This window comes from Rana temporaria, chromosome 5 (genome assembly GCF_905171775.1).
Source record: "Rana temporaria chromosome 5, aRanTem1.1, whole genome shotgun sequence".
Taxonomy (NCBI): Eukaryota; Metazoa; Chordata; class Amphibia; order Anura; family Ranidae; genus Rana; species Rana temporaria.
Window position 1 is genome coordinate 172,774,117 of NC_053493.1, and position 23,072 is coordinate 172,797,188.

Sequence of the window (23,072 nt, forward strand, 5' to 3'; positions counted from 1 at the left end):
CAATTCACTTTAGAAACAAGAGGGTATAGTTGCACACATTTGCAAATATATGTGGAATGACGCAGTGCCTCACCAAAGCACTTCTGTGTACCGCTGTCCTAACTCTATTTAAGAGTCTCTAAGGCTGCTTTCACACTGAGGCGTGCAGCCGCGGTGACGGTATAGCCGCGCTATTTGTAGCGCGGCTATACCGTTGTATTTACCGCGCTATTCGGGCGCTAGCGGTGAGGTTTTAACCCCCGCTAGCGGCCGAAAAAGGGTTAATCGCGGGCGGTATTACCACGCTTTCCCATTGATTTCAATGGGAAGGCGCGGTATAGGAGCGGTGAACACACCGCTCCTATACCGCGGTAAAGATGCGGCTAGCAGGACTTTTGGTGCGCTCCTGCTAGCACACCGCTTCAATGTGAAAGCCTTCGGGCTTTCACATTGAACACTACAGGGCATGATTTTTAATGCCGTATAGCAGCGCTATTTTTATCGCTGTACCGCATGAAAAACGCCCCAGTGTGCAAGGGGCCTAAGTTGGCACCATGTACAGTTTTTTGCTCACAAGTTTACACGCCCTGGCAGAATTTATGATTTCTTGGCTATTTATTTCAGAGAATATGAATGACACAAAAACAATTCTTTCACTCATGGTTAGTGTTTGGCTTAAGCCATTTATTATCAATCAACTGTGTTTACTCTTTTTTTAAATCATGATGACAACAGAAACTACCCAAACTACATAATATGGAGTGAGGAGACCAAAATATAGCCTTTTGGCCACAACCATAAATGCTACATTTCGAGAGGAGTCGACAAGGCCTACGAAGAAAGTTAAACCATTCCTACTGATGTGTGAGCTACAAAGGCACATGAAATTTTGGTCAAAATTCATGGCAAGATAAATGCAGTATGTTTATCAAAAAATACTGGAGGAACATCAGCCAGGAAGCTGCGCATAGGAGGTACCCTTCCAACATGACAATGATCCAAAACACAAGGCCAAGTTGACATGTTATTGGCTACAGCAGAATAAAGTGAAGGTTCTGGAGTGGCCATCTCCCGCACAGGGAGATCTCAAACTTACAGTTCATGCAAGACAGCCCAAGAACTGGAGGCTTTTTGCCAAGAGGAGTGGGCAGCTTTACCATCTGAGAAAATGATCTCATCCACAAATACCACAAAAGACTTTTTAAGCTGTCATTTATGTTAAAGGGGACAATACACAATATAAACTTTTGATCAGGGTCATTTGGGTAGTTTCATTTGTCATTATGATTTAAAAAGAGTAAACACAGTTGATGGTTAGTGTTTGGCTGAAGCCATTTATTATCAATGAGTGAAAGAAAAGTTTTTGTGTTATTCATATTCTCTGAAAAATGGCCAAGAAATCATAAATTCTGCCAGGGTATTTAAACTTATGAGCACAACTGTATAGCAGTGGTTACATTTAAGGGCAGGTTTGCCTGGAGAGAGCGCAAAGGCACAGGGACACTTTGGGCACCAGCATGAATTGTTAGAAAAAGTATTTTTTGTGTTTTTGCAGGCTAGCTGGGAATTTTATGTTTGCTTAGCCAAGGTGTATCTCAGATCAGGGCCCCTTTGCAGCACCCTGTGCTTCCTTGAGTCCCTCTGCCCTGCAGAAACCTCCCTATGAACCCATCAAGGATATCCCCATACAAGACCTCTCCTGAAAAGTAGCCTTTATTTAGTTTCTATTGTGCCTCTCAGACTTGTGTCTGAGCTGGCAGCTTTGTAAGCAGCAATTCTTCACAAGGACAAGGTAGTTTTACACCAAAGACCATATTTTCTTCCTACGGTGGTATTGGTCTTCCACCTCAATGAAGACATAGTCCTTCCAACATGCCCTTCTTCCAAGCACCCAAAGGAAATTGCTATTCATTGCCTTGATGTAGTCTGAGCCATCAAAGTCTACCTCAAAGCAAACCACTTCTATTAGGAGGATGGGCTCCCTATTAGTCCTACTCTACACTCTAAAAGGTCAAACCTCCTCCTGTGTAATTTATGCCCACTCTGCCCAGTGTTTCCTGGGCATTCTGATGCCATGCCTCTGTAGCTGAGCTTTGTAGGGGTACCACATTATTCTCTGTTTATATGTTTTCAAAGTTCTACCAGGTAGACATCCAATCTTCCGTGGATGCAGCTTTCTGCTACAATGTTCTAGCAGCAGCACTCTGAACTTGGGTCTGTCAACCTTTTTGTTGGCACAGTTTGGTTTGCCTAGTTGTGGCCCACCCTTTTCATTGCTTGTGAACATCCCAATGGCCCATTAATACTCAGCCTGTTTTCTGTACTGTATGATGAGATGAATTTTGACTTGCCCATAAATTCCATATCTTGGAGTATAGTACAGGACACCAAACACCCTCCCCATATATTCTTGGGTTACTCTGCATTGCTTGCTACAAAGCTGAGGACTCCGATTGGAGTAGGGTTATAGGGTAAGCACGCATACTGTATGTCCTCAAAACCATTTCCAGTGTCCAGCCACCTTAACCACTTAATGACCGCCTCCTGCACATATACGTCGGCAGAATGGCACGGCTGGGCACAAGCACGTACAGGTACGTCCTCTTTAAGTGCCCAGCCGTGGATCGCGATGCACGCCCGTGATCCGGTCCGAAGCTCCAGGGCCAGCTGACCCGATTGCTGCTGGAGTCCCGCGATCGGTCCCCGGAGCTGAAGAACGGGGAGAGCTGTGTGTAAACACAGCTTCCCCGTTTTTTTCACTGTGGCGCCGTCATTGATCGTGTGTTCGCTTTTATAGGGAAACACAATCAATGATGCCACACCCCCCTACAGTTAGAAACACAAATGAGGTCACACTTGACCCCTTCAGCGCCCCCTTGTGGTTAACTCCCAAACTGCAATTGTCATTTTCACAGTAAATGCATTTTTAATGCATTTTTTGCTGTGAAAATGACAGTGGTCCCAAAAATGTGTCAAAATTGTCCGAAGTGTCCGCCATAATGTCGCAGTCACGAAAAAAATTGCGGGTCGCCGCTATTAGTAGTAAAAAAAATAAAAATGCAATAAAACTATCCCCTATTTTGTAAATGCTATAAATGTTGCGCAAACCAATCGATAAACGCTTATTGCGTTTTTTTTTTTTTTTTTTTTTTTTTTTTTTTTACCAAAAATAGGTAGAAGAATACATATCGGCCTAAACTGAGGATGATTTTTTTTATATTTATATTTTTTTATATATATATATATATATATATATATATATATATATATATATATATATATATATATATATATATATATATATATATATATATATATATATATAATATATAATATATAATATATATATATATATAAATTTGGGGGGGATATTTATGATAGCAAAAAGTAAACAATATTTAATTTTTTTCAAAATTGTCGCTCTATTTTTGTTTATAGCGCAAAAAATAAAAACCGCAGAGGTGATCAAATACCATCAAAAGAAAGCTCTATTTGTGGGGGAAAAAAGGACGCCAATTTTGTTTGAGAGCCACGTCGCACGGCCGCGCAATTGTCAGTTAAAACGACGCAGTGCTGAATCGCAAAAACTGGCCAGGTCCTTTAGCTGCCTAAAGGTCAGGGTTTTAAGTGGTTAAAGTACAAACCTATAACCCTAGGTCCATGAATACTCTGCCTGTGTACTGTACTCCAAGATAATGAATTTTACATTTAATTTAAAATGATTCTTGTAACTCAATTAAATTAATTCATCTTTATATTGACTATTACAATACAACCACCAAAAATTGATCATTTTAAAAAATAATCCCATATACAGGATCTGGTTTTCAACTTCATAATTATCATTGAGTCATTCTTATAAATCCTGGATATATTCTTATCCCTGCAGTAAGAGGCAATCTCTTCAGAAGTTTTCCTTGACTTTTGTCTACCATTTACTCTATCCTATTCCATCTGGATTACATTTTCCTCTTGCAGCCACATCCTGGGAGATTGGCTACACTCCCATGGACCCTAAACTACTTAACTTCTTGCAGACTAGGTAACCCCTATATGTGGCAGAAAAATAAGTTGGGCTTTAAGGCTGATGCAAATATGTGTTCAGTGTGACAGAAGTTTCCAGCACACTGACCGATATGTCACTGACTGTTCTTGGTCACAACTTCTCAATGGGAGCCAGCAGTCATGGGACCATTCTGAGAGCCAGTCACAGTAGTCACATGATATAGAAGGTTAATAATGTCTAACTATACACATAGGAACATCAAGCTGTCTGCAGATGGTCTTACAGCAGGGGTGCCCAACCAGTGGCCCACGGAGCCCTTTGATGTGGCCCTTGACCTCCTGCTCTGGGATGGCAGGTTGGCAAGCCAAGATCGTGGGTTTCCAACCCGCCATCCTAGAGCATCGGTGTTGTGAATGAAGGTGGCGGTAGAGGAAGCAAGCAACTGTGGAGCAGAGCAGCATAAGCCGATGCTTCCTGTATAGCACCGGCTCCTGTCACAGGCTGAGCGATACCTAATACACTCTGCCTAAGACAGCAACAGCCTTAAGGCCCTTTCCTGCGATCGGTTCAACCCAATATAGGACCTTCCATTCTCCTCTACGGAGCGGCAGATGTAGACAGACTTGTGTCCATTTACATCTGCCTACCTCCAATTCGCAAAAAAAATTTAATAAATGGGATCCACCCCCTTCCATCTGGGCAGATTGTGTAAGAGGGTCCATTCAGTAGAGTAGGTTGTGTTCGTGTCCGCTCTGCATATGCAGAGCGGACACGGACCAGACATCTGCCCACTCCGCTCATTGTGGCCCACGACTGGTTATTAAGTCGCTTAAGTGGCCCTCGCTCTTCAAAAGGTTGGGCACCCCTGTCTTACAGCCTTTACAATGTTGGTCTATAATTTTACTTGCTGAGCTCATCAGACAACTCTCTCCTCTTCATTCTCTGATTCTTGTTCAGTATGGTGAATCAATGATACCAAAGTAACATTTTTCTGTAATTTAAAGCTGATGTCCAACTTTTTAGTGAGGTTTAAATGCTTTTAAGCTTTTAGTTTAAGTTTAAATGGAGTTCCAAGCAAGCTGGTCAAAGCAAACTATTAACTTCATGAATGTGCCTGCTATGTGTACCATGTACCGTATTTTTCACACCATAAGACAGAGTAAGGGAGCAGGGGGAGGCGGTCTGCCGTGGGTGCCAAAACATGAGGGGGTTGTCAGTGGCATCGCTATGGGGGTGCGCTCCGCACTCGGGTCAGGTGACACCATCCCAAGAGCAGCGAGAGCCCTGGCTGTTCCCAGATAAAAATGTAGTCGGGCTAAGCGCTGCTTAGCTTCTCCCAGGGAACCTTCTATTTAATGAATTCTTCTGGCTGAAGAGAAGAGGCAGGCATGATCTTCAACTCTGCAATATAAACTTCACTAAAAGCTGAAGATCAACTCTAAATAGGCTGTCAGACCGCAAAATTGAGGAAATGTGTGATACAAATTACCGAAAACAATTGGTTTGCATTTTTACTATGATCCAATTATTTACAGTATATTCTTTTCCAACAATCCTGCATGGTCTTTTAGTTTTTTTTTTTTTACAGATTAATGCAGCTTTTAGCCTCAACATTTGTGCTATGACAATTTTTTTTTTTTTTCAGTGTAAAAAATGGAACATTTCATTCGCTTTAATTTTATTGCCTACCATTATTTTGTATGGATATGTGCAAGTTTTAATGTTTTACGTATATTTTATTTTTTTCTGTAGGCAAACTCACTCCAGTTCTTAAGTCGCAGCCCATACCAAAAAACAATAAAGGCCCTGTCAAAATTGTGGTTGGAAAAACATTTGATGACATTGTCATGGATGCAAAATCTGATGTACTTATAGAGTTTTATGCCCCATGGTGTGGACACTGCAAAGCATTGGAACCAGTTTTAAATGATCTTGGAAAAAAATACAGATCGGTGCAAAATATTGTTATAGCCAAGATGGATGCTACTGCCAATGACCTTCCCAATGACCAATACAAAGTTGAAGGTTTTCCTACTATATATTTTGCTCCAAAGAACAATAAACACAATCCAATTAAATTCCAAAGTGGAAGTAGAGACCTGGAGGGATTGTCTACATTTATTGAGGAACATGCTTCAAAATCTATACCGAAAGAAGAACTTTAATCTTTGCTTTTCCTCAAACTGTGTCCTAGTACCAGTGTTGCTCACAATTGTTGGCAGTATCTTTGTTATAAAACTGACTGAGATTATCTTGTAAGCCTAGGAAATGTAATGTTTTTGTAAAATAAACACTGGCCTCCCACACTTTTTTTTTGAAAATGGCTACTATATTTTTGTGTATTTCAAATTGCATACTATAATATGATTTTTATAAACGCTCACCTGTAAAATCCTTTTCTTGGAGTACATCACAGGACACAGAGCATTATAGTTATTACTATATGGGTTATACGCTTTTTTTTTTTTGTAGCAAAGCTGTGTGTGTGTGTGTGTGTGTGTGTGTGTGTGTGTGTGTGTGTGTGTGTGTGTGTGTGTGTGTGTGTGTGTGTGTGTATATATATATATATATATATATATATATATATATTAAATCCCAATAAGAGGGGCGGGGCCTCCTGTGTCCCATGATGTGCTCCAAGAAAAGGATTTTACAGGTAAGCTGTTATAAAAATCATATTTTCTTTAACGTACATCACTGGACACAGAGCACTATAGTAATTACTATATGGGATGTCCCAAAGCAATGCCATCTGAGTGGAGGGAGACAAACAAAATAAGTAAACTGCCGCCAGATGTGAGGACCTATACTGCTGCCTGCAGAACACTGTGCCCAAAGGCAGAATCCTCTTGCTGACCTACATTCATCTGGTGGAAGTTAGTGAATGTATGCACTGGTGACCATGTTGCAGTCTTTCAAATATGAGCCACAGAGGCTTGGTGATACACTGTCCAAGAAGCACTGACTGCCCTGGTAGAGTGCGCTCTAGGACGAGAAGGCGGAATCTTTCCCTTATAAATCATAAGCCTGAGCAACAACCTGACAAGTCAATCTAGAAATGGTCGATTTCTCCTATCACCTTCCAGGACGACACACCTGAGATGAGGGCTCCTCCCCACAGAAAATACAATAATTTTGAAAGCTTGTTATAAGTCCCCACCCTTCCCCTTGATCCCCAGTATTGATTGTGTTTCTCCCGAACACAGCGACATGTTTGTTTTAAAGACCAAATGACCGGGGAGGGTCTAATGGTACCCCTGTTGAGACAGGTTCTAGGGAGGCCGGGGAGGGCTGAACTAACCTGTAGGCTCGGTCCTCACAGGTCGCCCCAAGTGTGCACCAGCGCTCTGGCCGCAGGGAGTGCGCGCTATCGCTGTATTGCATAAAACCACCACCGTTGCCCGCTCTCTTCACTTCTGGGTTTGCTATTGCATGAAGCACTGCACTCCAAGCCTTGTTGTGGAGAGCGGTGTGGAACAGAGCAAGGCGGTGGAGAGTGGTCGGCTCGCTGTACTAGCCCCTCTAGCAGCCCAGGACCCAGCCAACCTCCTTATGGAACAAGAGGAAGGGAAGGCGACTACAACTGTGGGCAGATCCAGGTCAGGGCCCGGTGAGTACAAACCCCCCTTGGAAAGGGAGAAGGGAAAGGGGGTGAGAGGCCTGGCTTCCAGGGGTCTGAGAATCCCTGGGCCAGCCAGAACAGGACTGGGCTTCACCATTCACCTTACCCTTTCTGTCTCCCCATTACAAACCTGCAGTTAAGGGGAAGACAGTAATGTCATGTACATGTGTTATATCTCTTGTCTTGGAGTCCCCCAGCGGAGCCCAGATAAACAACCTCCTGCCGCTACAGTGCATAGCTCCTCAAAGAAATGTAAGAATAAAGTCCCACTCAAAGCCCTTTTGCTATAAATGCATTAGCAGGGAAGGAGGCTTCAACAATGATGACTTTTTTTTTCTCTCATCAATGCAGACGGAAATGCTGGCAACAGTCAAAGCTTTCCTTGAAGCCGCCGGGCAGTCAGTAACCCAAGGTCTTGACATAGAGGAGCTTACCCCTAGAGAAGGCACATCCTCCCAGGAAAGCCTCTTCAGAATGGGACCTAGTGTCCTTCTTCCATCCTCACAATCACTCCCTCTAGCCCAGGTAGAGGAAGAAGAGGAGGACGTGGAGGAAATAGAAAGCCAGGCCAGGTCAGAACACGGCTCAGAGGGGGAGTTTGTTCTAGACCTGTTAAGCCAGACTCTGGAGGATGCAGGGTTAAGGAGACACCTCTTCATCCTAGAGGATCTGGATGGACTCCTGAGGAGATTACAGAAGCCCCTAAAATAACCTCAGCACAGGAGCAAGGTATATAGGGGGCCGAGCAAGGCTCAATCCAGGATGTTCCCACTCCATCAATGGCTAAAGGATCAGGCCAGCTGCTTTGAATCTGGCAGGTAGCTCCATGATAGTGCATTTAGAGGTTTTTAGCTCCTAAAAGCCTGCCTCCTAAATGTTTTACCCATAGGGTGGGGTGGAACAGTAAGGGGCACCCTTGTGAACATATTATCCTTGAGGGGGTTGCTTGTTAAGTGCAACATTTCCACAAGTTCCAACCTATGATTTCCTCATTGCACTGCTGCTATATCAGTGTGTAAGAGTTAATCAAAACCTCTTGTGGCTTGGGCTACAACCCACCTGTGGGCTGTATGAGAAGCATAAAATGCTATCCTGCAACTCTTAATTGAAGGGTTCCTTGTGCAAACCTCTATGCTAAAGCTACATAAACTAGCCTGTATTTAGTGTGAAGCCCTACAGGTGTCTGCTTTGCCTCCAGGCTAAGATTGTGATCACCTCTTCCTGAGAATGATTTAATTGATCTCTGGGTCTGTGCTCGTTTAGACCTTGGATGCTTGGAAGGCTTGGACTCTCCCACCTGTGTGTGGGCTAGCTACACCTACTCAGACTTATGCAGTAGTAAAGTAACAGCTACCACTACTATGGTATAGTCACACACCTCAGACTTCCATTCACTGGTGGGTAAAGGATTAGTATCTGGAGTTCAGGCTATGCCTAGGATAGATTGTTGGTCTGACCACACATCAGAAATACACAACATTGGAAGTTAGTTATATAACAGAAGAGACATAAAACAATCTTATGGCCCATTAGAAATGCATAATATTGATTATGTGACTGTACACTGTTGCTTATCAGAATCACATAATATTGAATTGTTAGTGACACTATTATATAACCGTACACTATTGTCAATCAGAAATGCACAACATTGAATTGTCAGCAAAGTTTCTGTTGGTTATATGACTGTACAAGGTTGCTATTCAGAAACGCACAACATTGAATTATTGTTAGTGACATTTCTGTTAGCTATATGACTGTACACTGTTGCTAATTAGAAACACGACATTGAGTTACTGATAGCGACATTTCTGTTAGATGACTGTACAAGTTTGCTAATCAGAAACGCACAACGTATTATTGGTAGTGACATTTCTGGGGGTTATGGGACTGTACACTGTTGCTATTCAGAAACGCACAGCACTGAGTTTTTTGCTAGTGACATTTCTGTTGGCTAGATGACTCTACAAGGTTGCTATTAAGAAACGCACAGCATTGAATTGTCAGCGACATTTCTGTTGGTTATATAACTGTACAAGTTTGCTAATCAGAAATGCACAACATTGTATTATTGGTAGCAGAGGCGTATCTAGTGAAAATGGCGCCTATGGCAAGCACTGAAACTGCGCCCCCTGTCAAAACATTTGAAACACATTTTTCAGATAACATTAACAAAAAAAAGCTAACAAAACTACAGGTTACATTTTCAAAATATAAAATTGTAATATATTAGTGATGGTGACACCCCCCTATTGTAAGTGGAGTTATTTTATTTATTGAGGGGGGTGTTACCATCACTTATATATTGCAACTTGTTATCAAAAATCTTTTGAGGGGGTGTCAATATCACTAATATGCTGCAATTTTATATTTTGATATTGTTATTTGTTTGAAAGATATAAAGTTGTATATTTGGTTTACAGGACACCATAAGGCTTACCTATAGGTACAGTAAATATCTCCTAAACATGTACAGTTTAGGAGATATTTACATTACATGGAGCCAGTGACATCACTGGCACATGCACTCTGAAGGAATGGCCACAGGTGCTGTTCCTTTAGAAACCTATGCCATAAACGGTGGCTCCTGCGTGCATGCACAGGAGTGACTTCATCATGGCTCCAGCCAGTCACAGAGCCTGTGAACCTGGAAGCAAGATGAGAAAAAAATGAGTACCTGCTGTACTGATTTCTGGGTGTGGGAGGGATTTGTTTTAAGGTAAGTTTACCATAATGTGCTAGTATGCAATACATACTAGCACATTATACCTTTACCTTACAGGGTAAAAAAAAAAGTCCAGCAGTATACAACCGCTTTAAATTATGCAGTTACAGTTAAAAGTGAAACACTAATGTGAAAAAGAAAGCACATTATTGTATTGTAATATTGAGAGAGAGAGACAAAGAGAGAGAAGAAGAAGAAGGAAAAAAATAAATAAAAAAAAAAACATCAAAGTACATAGAGAGGAGCTCTTGCAGTAAATGTGTATTCATGTGAGATTCTACAGATTACCTGAATACCTTCTTCTCGTGCTAATTTCTCCTCCTTCTCTGCCCCTCCCCAGTCCCCACAGCAGATGGCTCTTTCGCCAGGCTCCAGCATGACTCCAGTATTCTGTTCTTCTCGATCAAAGGTGGTGGGTTACAACAGCACCCATTGGCTCAGTAAGCAGCAGGAGGTGGAGCTGTTAACTCTTTCTTGTCCTGTGGCTTGCCAGCAGCCTTCCTATAGTATGAGGCTGCTGGTTCCTAATACTTTCTGCTGCTTCTAAAGTCAATGACAGGAGAGGAAGGAGGAAGCTGCAGGGCACTCTTACACATAACCACTAAGAGAGAAGAGCTGTAGTTTCAGGACTGTTGAGCTGGAGAGCACAGCGCACCTCACACCTCCTTTCACCTCTCTGGCACAGAAGCCTATTTTGCAAATATCCTAGGGGGACACACCCAGGGCCAGATTAAGAACATCATGGGCCTGGTGCTGAGGATTTTGGTGGGGCCTTTTATAAATAATAAATAAATGCGTGGGAATGACATCAACGCAGCCCGGCCAAGGCAAGTGACCAAAGGCACAGAACCCAGAAGGAAGACCGGGTGAAGATGGAAGCGCCCGGGCCCCGCGCAGCACCGGAGGGCTCAGTCTGAAAATTTACCCTGTACCCTAATATTCTGTGCATACTCGTACTGTACATTGTGGCATAACCTACCCCAGGGCCTCTAAAAAGTAGTAATGTCAGGAAAGTTTACTACCGCTTTAATATCACAGGATCCCAGGAGCCTCTTATGGGGCCCCCTACTGACCCAGTGGCCCTTGGGCAGTGCCTAAGTGCATAGTTGCCAACATTTAAAAAATATATTCAGGGACACTTTTTTTTTACAAGTGCTATATTTAGAGTAGCTGAGATCCCCTATGTTCCTCTATACATCACAGTAGTAATCACAAAATTGAATGAGTACTAATAATGGGGCTAAACAAATATGAAAACTGAGATTTCCTTTAGTTGAACTAACAAAAGTGTGCCCATTCTAGAGCTGGTAACACTGAGGGTATTCAGTATAATTTTAAAGGCACTATGTATAGGAGAGAAGTGTGGAGGAGATGACAGTGAGCAGTATGTACAGGAGAGAATTGTATGACAGCAGGCACTATGTACAGAAGAGGAGTGTGAAGGGTATGACAGAGGGCAGTATGTACCAGAGAGAAGTGTGGAGGGTATGATGGGGCAGTATGTACAGGAGAGGAGTGTGGAGGGTATGATAGTGAACAGTATGTACAGGAGAGGAGTGTGGAGGGTATGACGGTGGGTACTATGTATAGGAGAGGAGTGTGGAGGGTATGACAGTAAGCAGTATGTACAGGAGAGGAGTGTGGAGGGTGCGACAGTGGGCACTATGTACAGGAGAGGAGTGTGAAGGGTATGACAGTGGACGCTATGTATAGGAGAGGAGTGTGGAGGGTATGACAGTGGGCAATATGTACAGGAGAGGAGTGTGTAGGGTATGACAGTGGGCACTATGTATAGGAGAGAAGTGTGGAGAGTATGACAGTGGGCACTATGTATAGGAGAGAAGTGTGGAGAGTATGTACAGGAGAGGAGGATGAAGGAATCTGGGAAGGAAAAATGTAAAAAGGTTTGTGGAAGGATGTTTAGAGACTGCGTAGTGGTTAAGCGGTACATACATGGATTGAAATTACGCCAATTATGCAGAGACCAGCCATAGTCGATCCTATGTATGGGCTAGCTGGTTTTACACAAGCCAATCTATTAATCGACTTGAGTACAACCAGCCTGTTAGGTTTTTCCCAAAACAATCAGTGTTGCCAGCTATAGTTAGCAACACTGATCATTGTATTCACAGGCAGAACACAATAACACTGCAGAAGTGATTCCCCCATCCACAGGTCAGCAGGTGAGAGGGTGTGTGGGGACAGGCTGGGGAGAGATACTAGTCAGTGGCTGGGTAGGCACTGGCTAGTATCAGAGCCAGATACACACAGGTTACATACGCCATGATTGTTCGAGCGAGAACAATAATTCTAGTACTAGACCTCCTCTGTAACTCTAAACATGTAACCTAAACAAAAATTAAAGCATCGCTTAGGATACCAAAAAAAATTGTGCTAACTTTTTTTTTTTTTAATGAATGAAACCGTTTATTAAAAAAAAAAAAACATGTTTGAAAAATTGCTGCGCAAATACCGTGCTAGAGCTGCACAATTAATCGTTAAAAAATCATGATCTAGATTCAACCCCCCTGATGATCTCCAATGCAGAGTTTGCCGATTCTTTTAGTGGAGTGGAGAGACTTTCAGCTGTCAAAAGAAAATATCTGGGCAGTCTGCCAAGTTTTTAACAGCAAACATTGTAACTAACGCTTCCTTCTTATGCCTCGTACACACGGGCAAACATGTACGATGAAAACGGTCCGCCGGACCGTTTTCAGCGGACATGCCCGCCCGGGGATTTCTGTATGATGGCTGTACACACCATCATACAGAAATCCGCGCGTACACGATACACGGTGACGAGGCCGCGGCGACGTGCGCGGCCCTGGAAGTTCAATGCTTCCACGCATGCGTCGAAATCATTCGACGCATGCGAGGGATGGCGGCCGCTTGGACATGTACGGTAAGTCTGTACAGACGACCGAACATGTCCGACGGGCAGGATTCCAGCGGGCATGTTTCTAAGCAAGTTTAGAAACATTTGCCTGCTTGAAAACAGTCTGGCGGGCAAATGTACGCTGGAATCCTGTCCGATCGGCCGTACACACGACCGAACATGTCTGCTGAAACTGGTCCGCGGACCAGTTTCAGCAGACATGTTCGGTCGTGTGTACGGGGCCTTAGATCAAAGGGATAAACTTCTGTGTGTGTAAAGAAAAAATCCGGGCAGTCTGCCAAGTTTGTAACAACATGAAACATTGTAACCAACTTCCTTCTTAGATCAAACTTCTGTGTGTAAATGCAGGAAATTTAATCACTAAGGCCCGGATTCACGTAGAAGCGCGTATCTTTGTGCGGGCGTAACGTATCCTATTTACGTTACGCCTCCACAACTTTGACAGGCAAGTGCCATATTCTCAAACCAAAGTTGCCACGGCGTAGCGTAAATAGGCCGGCGTAAGCCTGCCTAATTCAAATGTGGTAGATGTGGGCGTGTGTTCTGTAAATTTAATGTGACCCCACGTAAATAACGCTTTTTACGAACGGCGCATGCGCCGTCCATGAAAGTATCCCAGTGCGCATGCTCCAAATTAACCCGCAAGAAGCCAATGCTTTCGATGTGAACGTAAATGACGCCCAGCCCTATTAGCGAACGACTTATGCAAACAACGTAAAACGTGAAAAATTTGACGCTGGCCCGACGTCCATACTTAACAATGGAAAGCTTCATGTACGCCTCATATAGCAGGGGTAACTTTACACTGGGAAAAGCCTAACGTAAATGGCGTATCTGTACCTAGTCGGCCGGGCGTGCATTCGTGAATTGGCGTATCTAGCTGATTTACATATTTCTAGGCGTAAATCGGCGTACACGCCCCTAGCGGCCAGCGTAAATATGCAGTTAAGCTACGACGGCGTAAGAGACTTACGCCGGTCGGATCTAATACAAATCTATGCGTAACTGATTCTAAGAATCAGGCGCATAATTACGACGGCTCGGACTCAGAGTTACGACGGCGTATCTGGAGATACGCCAGCGTAACTCATACGAGAATACGGGCCTTAAAGTCCAACACTTGTTTCTTAAGATAAAATCAATACTTTTTGCTAGAAAATGACTTGGAACCCCCAAACATTATATATATTTTAGCAGAGACCCTAGGGAGTAAAATGGCAATTGATGTAATATTTTATGTCACACTGCATTTGCCCAGCGGTCTTTGAAATGCAGTTTTTTTGGGAAAAAATACACTTTAATGACCAATAAAAAACAAAAAAACAAAACAGTAGAATTAGCCCATTTTTTTTTTAATGTGAAAGATGATGTTATGCCGCAAGAATCGTGATCTCTCTCTAAGCAAAAAAAATTGCAATTCTCATTTTAGCCAGAATCGTGCAGCTCTATGCCGTCCAACATAAAAAGTTGCAAAGACCACCATAGAGTAATTTTCTAGCAAAAAACAAATGATGATTTTTACATGTAGTAGAGAAGTGTCAGAATTGGCCTGGGTGGCGAGGGGTTAATTACCATAAGTAATATAAGCACTGTGATCCTCTCAGTCTACTGCAGTGTGTCAGCTTGTATTTATATTGGCTGCTTTGTATGTAGCTTCTGACAGGCTGTGCAAGCAGCCCCATATCTCCGGAACCATAAATGATAGCCATCCCATATATTTACCAGTTGTGGGGTAGGTCTTCACCTGCCTACCCCCCAAATGTGTGGTTTCTGTGACCTCTGGTCGTCGAGCTACAACCCCCGAAGTCGATTTTTTTTTTCAGAAATTATTTTTTTTTGGGCAAATGGGCCTATCTTGAGAGAGGGGCCTGGAGCTGCAGCTCCAATAGCCCCTATGTTAATCCAGCCCTGACTGTAACATGAACTTCACAGGGTTCAGGAGTCCCTCCTGGACCCTGATACGGTAATCGGTTTTTATTCTTCCCAACCAGGTGACTGGGTCGTTGTAAAGAATCTTGAGCGATGAGACTACGCCAGCCACTGCAAAAATCGGCTCAACCACACCAAAGTAATGAGTATTATCTTAGTTTATTTTTTGTTTAGTAAATTTTAGCAAGGGTAACAATGAAAAGCATCCCAAGTTATTATTTAAAGTGAATTCAATGACTAGCTAAGAAAGTGAACAGGACCGATTGCGGGGTCTGTTCTGAGTCTCCACCGAGCTTTAGTCCCCAGTGATGACAGTGGTACATGCCATTTATGATGTTATTATTGGTATGAGGATTATTGACAAACCAGTGAAGACTCCAGACACCTGTCAATGGAATTTAACGATACATTCCTAGAGAGTAAAATTGGTTATCGTTTTTATAGCTCTGCCTCTTGTCGGTTTGGGTATCGGGACAACTAGGTAGCCCACACGTGTGTAACTTTAGTTTGGTGTTTATGCGGATCTACAGCTTACAAGATAATTCCCCCAATGCAAGAGGTTCATGCGTGCTGGTGAAGCTGTCCCAGCATCTTATGTCGCGGCTGATCGTGAGGATCTGATGGCGCAAGAGAAATTAAGAATGGTAGGGACAGCTAGAAGGGAATTGTTCACCAACCCCGACCAGGTCTGGGCATGGTTTCCTACATGTACAAGGGGGGGCTTGAGCTTATGATACGATTGAACGATTCTCATCCATTGAAGATGGAATGTTTCATTTAACTGTTGAAGCTACAAGGAAGTTCCCACGGTTCAAGGGGGGTTTCTGGGAATTTACAAGCAATGATTGTTATACCTGGATCGGGGATACTGGTGACAGAGTTCAGGCCCATACGGATAAGGTTTAGATCCCTGCAAGACAAAGCCAGAGCTATAGCTATGTGAAGGTTAGAAGTCCTCTTAAGGGTCTGGGAATCTTTGGGGATTTAATTTTTATTTTACAGCAGATCAAGGTTAACGGAAGTGGGAATATATACAGTATATACTCATGTCATTTTTATTTCTATTCTTTGTCGTGATGAGTGCTCCTGTTGCCTGATTGGACGCGTGACCAGAGCCCGAGCAGATGACCACATCTTCCTTGATGAGACGCCCCGAAGCCGGACCCACGTACAAAACACAGAGGACCCCAGCCCACTCTGCGATTACTACAGCTCACCAAGTTGTGTCCTCCTTACAATAGCATGTTCCTGAAGAACAGAGTCAAGCCGTGTTTTCCTTTTTATGGACTGTAAGGACTGATTCATTTCCAGGTGTAAGAAGACTATCAAGATTCGAGGGACAACTGGGAGCATATGACAAAAAGGGAGGAGCTGTTGTGGAAATTTTAAGATGTATTTAATATGTATTGTCATAGTGTCACCCAGTGTTTAGTACTTCCGTAACCCGCTCTAAAGAGCTCACTGGGGCAGTCTGAGACTGGTTGAATCCTGTCTGGTAGTAGAAAATGTCTTGAGGTTGGAGTGAGATGTTTGCAGCGTGGGCATGTGTCCGCCGGCGAGGGGCCCTCTGTGCATTAGCACAGACGATCGTTGAGGAGGGGATATTCTCACTCCGCAAGGACATTAGTGGTTATAGGTAGATGTGCGCTCTTGTCTCTGCTGTGTCTGATCAGCATGGTCGGGATTCGTAGCGCGCGCCTGTAGATAGCCTCCACTCCACCTATAATAATAGTATAATCTGAATATGCGTTATTCTATAGAATAGTGCAAAATATGGATTCCTATCAGCGGTAATATGAGAGCTTGTGAGCGTTTTTGTAGTCGGGGGAGCTGTCCATGTTTTAAAAGCAATACGGTTTTGTTTGCTACAAGGCATACATGCATTCCCTGTCCAGACACGCCCATAAGACTTTAGCCAGCATTGTATTCATGTATTGTATTCAATGTATAGGACATCCTGTTAGAGGGATGTCCTTATATGGTGCTTGCTGTGTGGAGGGGGACATCCTGTGATGACCACTCCCATGGGGGAGGTGATTACTTGCTACAGCGAGCACTTCCGGTTTATCATAATAAAAGGAGCCTTGAGGAGCAGGGCAGACCATATGATGGCGGCGATACTGAACTGAAAACAAGATGGATGATCCAAGCATGGTTATTGAATGAATGGCAGACCAAATGCAGGTGAGTGAACCTTTTAGCTTAAAGATGGATTATTTCAATAAGATAAAGTGTGTGCTTACTAGCACAGGCAGAATGGCGGTGTGCTCTGCATACAACCAATTCTGCCACCTTAGGCGGCACGGCTGATGCTGCTGGCCACTGGTGTCGAGACCATTCCGATGGGACTGGAGGCGCAAATGTTCCTGAAATCCAACAGACTCCAACACTTTCTCTCATACAAAAGATTTGGAATAAGGGCAGACAGCTCCAAGGGGTGCAGGCAGGGGCGTTGCTAGGTGGCAAAAAGACCAGGGGCTTCAGCCCGAAGCCAAGCCGGCACCGGGGGGGGGTAGCGCGGTCCACTAACACGACCAGACTACACTGACCACTGACCAGACTACACTGACCACTGACCAGACTACACTGACCACTGACCAGACTCCACTGAATCCACTGACCAGACTTCACTGACTCCACTGACCACTGAGACCAGACTCCACTGACCACTGAGACCAGACTCCACTGACCACTGAGACCAGACTCCACTGACCACTGAGACCAGACTCCACTGACCACTGAGACCAGACTCCACTGACCAGACTTCACTGACCACTGACTCCACTGACCACTGACCAGACTCCACTGACCACTGAGACCAGACTCCACTGACCACTGAGACCAGACTACACTGACCACTGAGACCAGACTACACTGACCACTGAGACCAGACTACACTGACCAGACTTCACTGACCACACTATACTGACCACTGACCACACTACACTGACCACTGAGACCAGACTACACTAACCACTGAGACCAGACTACACTGACCACTGACCAAACTCCACTGACCACTGACCAGACTCCACTGACCACTGAGACCAGACTCCACTGACCACTGACTCCACTGACCAGACTCCACTGACCACTGAGACCAGACTACACTGACCACACTACACTGACCACTGACCACTGACCACACTACACTGACCACTGAGACCAGACTCCACTGACCACTGAGACCAGACTACACTGACCACTGAGACCAGACTACACTGACCACTGAGACCAGACTACACTGACCACTGAGACCAGACTACACTGACCACTGAGACCAGACTACACTGACCATTGACCTGACTCCACTGACCAGACTCCACTGACCACTGAGACCAGACTACACTGACCACTGAGACCAGACTACACTGACCACTGAGACCAGACTACACTGACCACTGAGACCAGACTACACTGACCACTGAGACCAGACTACACTGACCACTGACCAGACTCCACTGACCACACTACACTGACCACTGACCACACTATACTGACCACTGACCACACTACACTGACCACTGAGACCAGACTCCACTGACCACTGAGACCAGACTACACTGACCACTGACCAAACTCCACTGACCACTGAGACCAGACTCCACTGACCACTGAGACCAGACTCCACTGACCACTGAGACCAGACTTCACTGACCACTGACCAGACTACACTGAGACCAGACTACACTAACCACTGACCAGACTACACTGGCCAGACTACACTACACTGACCAGACTCCACTGACCGGTGACCTGTCTACACTGACCTGTCTACACTGACTGGTGACCTGTCTACACTGACCTGTGACCTGTCTACACTGACCTGTATTTTAGAAGGAGAGGATAAAGGACTTCACAGTGCAGTAGGTTTAATAAAGGATTTTATTTTCTTCAGTATGACACTGACAGATGGTAAAACAAATTCACCCTGCACACACGGATCCTCATGAATCAAAAGATAGTATGTCAGCGTGTGTAACAGCTGACGGCTGCGATGCAGTTCGAACAGCTGATGAGCGTAGTGACGTCGAATGCTAGGCTCCGCCCGACGCGGCGTTTCGTCCAAACGGGCTTCAGCGGGGAAAGGAGGCCCGTTTGGACGAAACACCGCGTCGGGCGGAGCCTAGCATTCAACGTCACTACGCTCATGAGCTGTTCGGACTGCATCGCAGCCGTCAGCTGTTACACAGGCTGACATCCTATCTTTTGATTCATGAGGATCCGTGTGTGCAGGGTGAATTTGTTTTACCATCTGTCAGTGTCATACTGAAGAAAATAAAATCCTTTATTAAACCTACTGCACTATGAAGTCCTTTATCCTCTCCTTATAATCCCATTGTTTGAGCACAAAGAATTCGTTTGAGCACACGGAACGGCATATCTTCCAATCCTGAAGGTCCAAGAAGGGAGCTGAGACACAGCATTGGAGTACTTCCCGGGATCCACGGAATTACAGCCCTCTGAGTGCCCAATAACCCCTTGAGGGTACAACGTTCTGGTAAGCGGCCATCCTATATCTTTTTGGATTTAAATTACCTGCCTGCTGATATCGCCATAGGAACAAGTGTTTATGAAGAGTATAAGATTTTTGAAAATCAGCTGCTTTGCGATAGGACTTATTGCACCTACTGCTTTACAACACTTGTGGTTATCTGTCACACAGAGACTTCTTTATTTGTATTTATATTTTTATTAATTTCCACCAACCCTTTTTTTGATGCATTCCATTCACTATGCACATTGGTCAACTATGGCTTTGATGCTATGATAGTAGCGCACTTGTATTTTTTGTTTCTATACACTGACCTGTGACCTGACTACACTGACCAGTGACCTGACTACACTGACCTGTGACCTGACTACACTGACCTGTGACCTGACTACACTGACCTGTGACCTGACTACACTGACCTACATACACAATAACTGGGTGACCTACCTCAGCCGTGGTACAGATGCAGCCAGGACTCGAGGAGGTTCAGGAGCCGAGGAGGAAAGGAGAGTCGATCAGCGATGAGGCGAGCTGGGATGTAGGGTGCAGGCAGCGCTGTCAGGGCCAATTTGCCTGGGGTGACCGTTACCCTGTACATTGCACCCTCAGGAGCCGAGGAGGAGAGCCGCATCATGGCGCACCAGGCGGCATTGTAATTGCCGCCTTCTGAGCTTGCAGCGCCTATGATAGACGTCACACGTCCCACGGTCCCGGGTTTGGACGAGTGGGACGTCCATCATAGGCGCTGCAGGTTCCAGAAGGCGGGACCTGCTGTGTCTCTTCGGGCAAGCTTCGGGTCTGTGCTCGGCGGCGCTCGGGGCTACTAATGATGTTTGGCATGCCCGAGACTCTGGGCTTTTCGACCGCACATTCGGGGCTCCAGCCTCCTTAGCCCACCCCTAACGACGCGCCTGGGTGCAGGGATTCACGGAATGTAGCCCTATCTGGGATAATCGGTCGTATGTGGAGCTGGTCAAATTGCAATACGGACCCAAATGACACGCTCATGGTGTGACTCCTGCTATCCCACATATTTGCTAATGGTAAGCTGCTAACCTTCCCTGAACTGCGGGCTAAGTTTGACCTGCCTGTTACATGCACTATTACTACAGTACCTTCAGCTCCAGCATGTGGTTGCTGTGCAGGGGGATGCTGTGGACTGGGTCCTGTCGCTCGCTACTGTGTTCCATGTGCTGCACACCAGCAATACAACTAAAGGGTTCATCTCCCAATGCTACCAAATGCTGCTGGCGAAAACACCTGCGAGCATATCCTTGTAGGGCATAGTCCTTGTGGGAGAGGGACCTTGGCCAACTTACGGGAGATCAGTGGGAGGAAGCCATGCAATCCATAACCTCATGCTCTTTGAATGTGGCACAGAAAGTCTCCCAACTACGGTATATATCTTGTTGAGAGTATATTGCACCCCGACAAAACTACACAAGATGGGTAGGCTGCTGGACTCTTTGTGCTGTCGTTGTCGGCAACACAATGAGGACCTCATTCATCTCCTGTGAAGATGCCCGAAGCTTCACAGGTATTGGAGTGATGTGGTGGGTACACTCAATTGAGTATTTCAAACGAAGGTCCCTGTGGATACTATGGGCTGCTTGTTGGGGGTTCTGGAGGATGTGATTCCTGAGGAATTGGTCAGGACCGTGTTCTCTAGGGCACGATTTCAGGCCAGGAAACTTATACTGATGGGATGGAAATCGACCTTGCCACCATCGCCTCATGGATAACACATATGGGGAACACTCTCATTATGGAGAAATATATCTACCAGCATAGGGGATATCCAGGCAGGTTTGAACGCATTTGGTCCCACTGGCTAGATACTCCTGGTTTAAGCCCTAGGGAGCTTATGTGATGACTAGAATTTTACAATGTCCATATAACTGAAATGTATATGTCTGGTGGTATGGACTCTAGAGAGAGTGATATCATTTTGCCCCTGTACAAATCATTAGTAAGACCTCACCAAATATATAAGTATACCTGTACTCGGGGCAAATGCTCCGATGCTTCACCCGAAAACCTAGGCAGTCAGGGATGATCGGTGCGTCGGGGGAGTTACAAGCACCGATCTCCCTGTATAGATTTCTATTAAGCCTGACAGCTTTTTCCCGGAACCCCCCCCCTTTCAGCTGCGTTAATGTAATCTATACAGCGGTGATCTGTGCTTGTAACTCCCCCCCAAAGCCACACCGATCATCGCTGACTGTCCCTGTATCCTCCTCCAGTTCCCACATCCATGTTGCTCTCCCCCTCCACGCTCCATGTCCCCGCTCTATGCTGCTGCTGCTACTGTCCTCCTGAGTTCTGCTGCTCTCCCCCTCCGCGCTCCGTCTCCCCCTCCGCGCTCCGTCTCCCTCTCTGTGCTCCGTCTCCCCCTTCGCACTCCGTCGCTGTCCCCTTCCGCACTCAGTGTCACCCTCCTTTCTTCTGCTCTCCCCCTCCACGTCCCACTCCGTTCTTCTGCTGTCCCCCTCCACTAAACCCAGCTCCTACCTTTTCCGAATGAACAGAGTCAGTTTATGAATGGAGAGGAGCCGCTGATTCCTGCCCATTATTTTTCAGTGCAGCTGAGGCTGCTGAGAAAGGGACTGGGGAAACACACAAAATTTATACTGCTACATATCTTTGGTAAACATAACCCAAATCGGTATATATTATTTGGTCTTTGTGAAAGTTATAGAGTCCACAAGCTGTGATGCTTATCTCTGAAAATGTATCATACCTGAAGTACTGACAGCCTATCTAAATTCTTGAGACCCTAACATGCCAGGACAACACAAATACCCCCCAAATTACCCCTTTTTGGAAAGTAGACATTCCAAGTTATTTAGTAAGTGGCACAGTGAGTTTTTGAAGTTGTAATTTTTTTACCACAATTCTTTGAAAAATTATTATTTTTTTTCACAAAATTGTCATATTAGCAGGTTATTTCTCACACACAGCATATGCATACCACAAATTACACCCCAAAACACATTCTGCTATTACTCGCGAGTATGGCGATACCACATGTGTGAGACTTTTACACAGCGTGGCCACATACAGAAGTCCAACATGCAGGGAGCACCTTCAGGCATCCTAGGAGCATAAATTACACATCTAGGCCCGGATTCAGATACAATGGTGTATCTATCGGCGGGCGTAACATATCTCAGATACGTTACGCCGCCGTAACTTAGGGCGCAAGTTCCGTATTCATAAAGAACTTGCGCCCTAAGTTACGGCGGCGTAGCGTATGTGGTCCGGCGTAAGCCCGCCTAATTCAAATGTGGATGATGTGGGTGTGTTTTATTTAAATTAATTGTGACCCCATGCGCCGTTCGTGAAAGAATCCCAGTGCGCCCTATTCGCGAACGACTTACGCAAACAACGTAAAATGTTCTAAATTCGCCGCGGGAACGA

General features: G+C 44.9%; 1 protein-coding gene across 1 annotated transcript in view; it reads left to right on the top strand.

The window, feature by feature from the left end:
• The window catches only part of PDIA4 (protein disulfide isomerase family A member 4), a 136,435-nt gene extending 130,129 nt beyond the window's left edge, over positions 1–6,306 (top strand). Inside the window, exon 10 of the mRNA XM_040353395.1 lies at positions 5,738–6,306. Coding sequence (XP_040209329.1) covers positions 5,738–6,150 — 413 coding nt within the window. The 3' untranslated portion in view covers positions 6,151–6,306. The remainder of the gene's footprint in view (positions 1–5,737) is intronic.
• Positions 6,307–23,072: the final 16,766 nt, after the last annotated feature.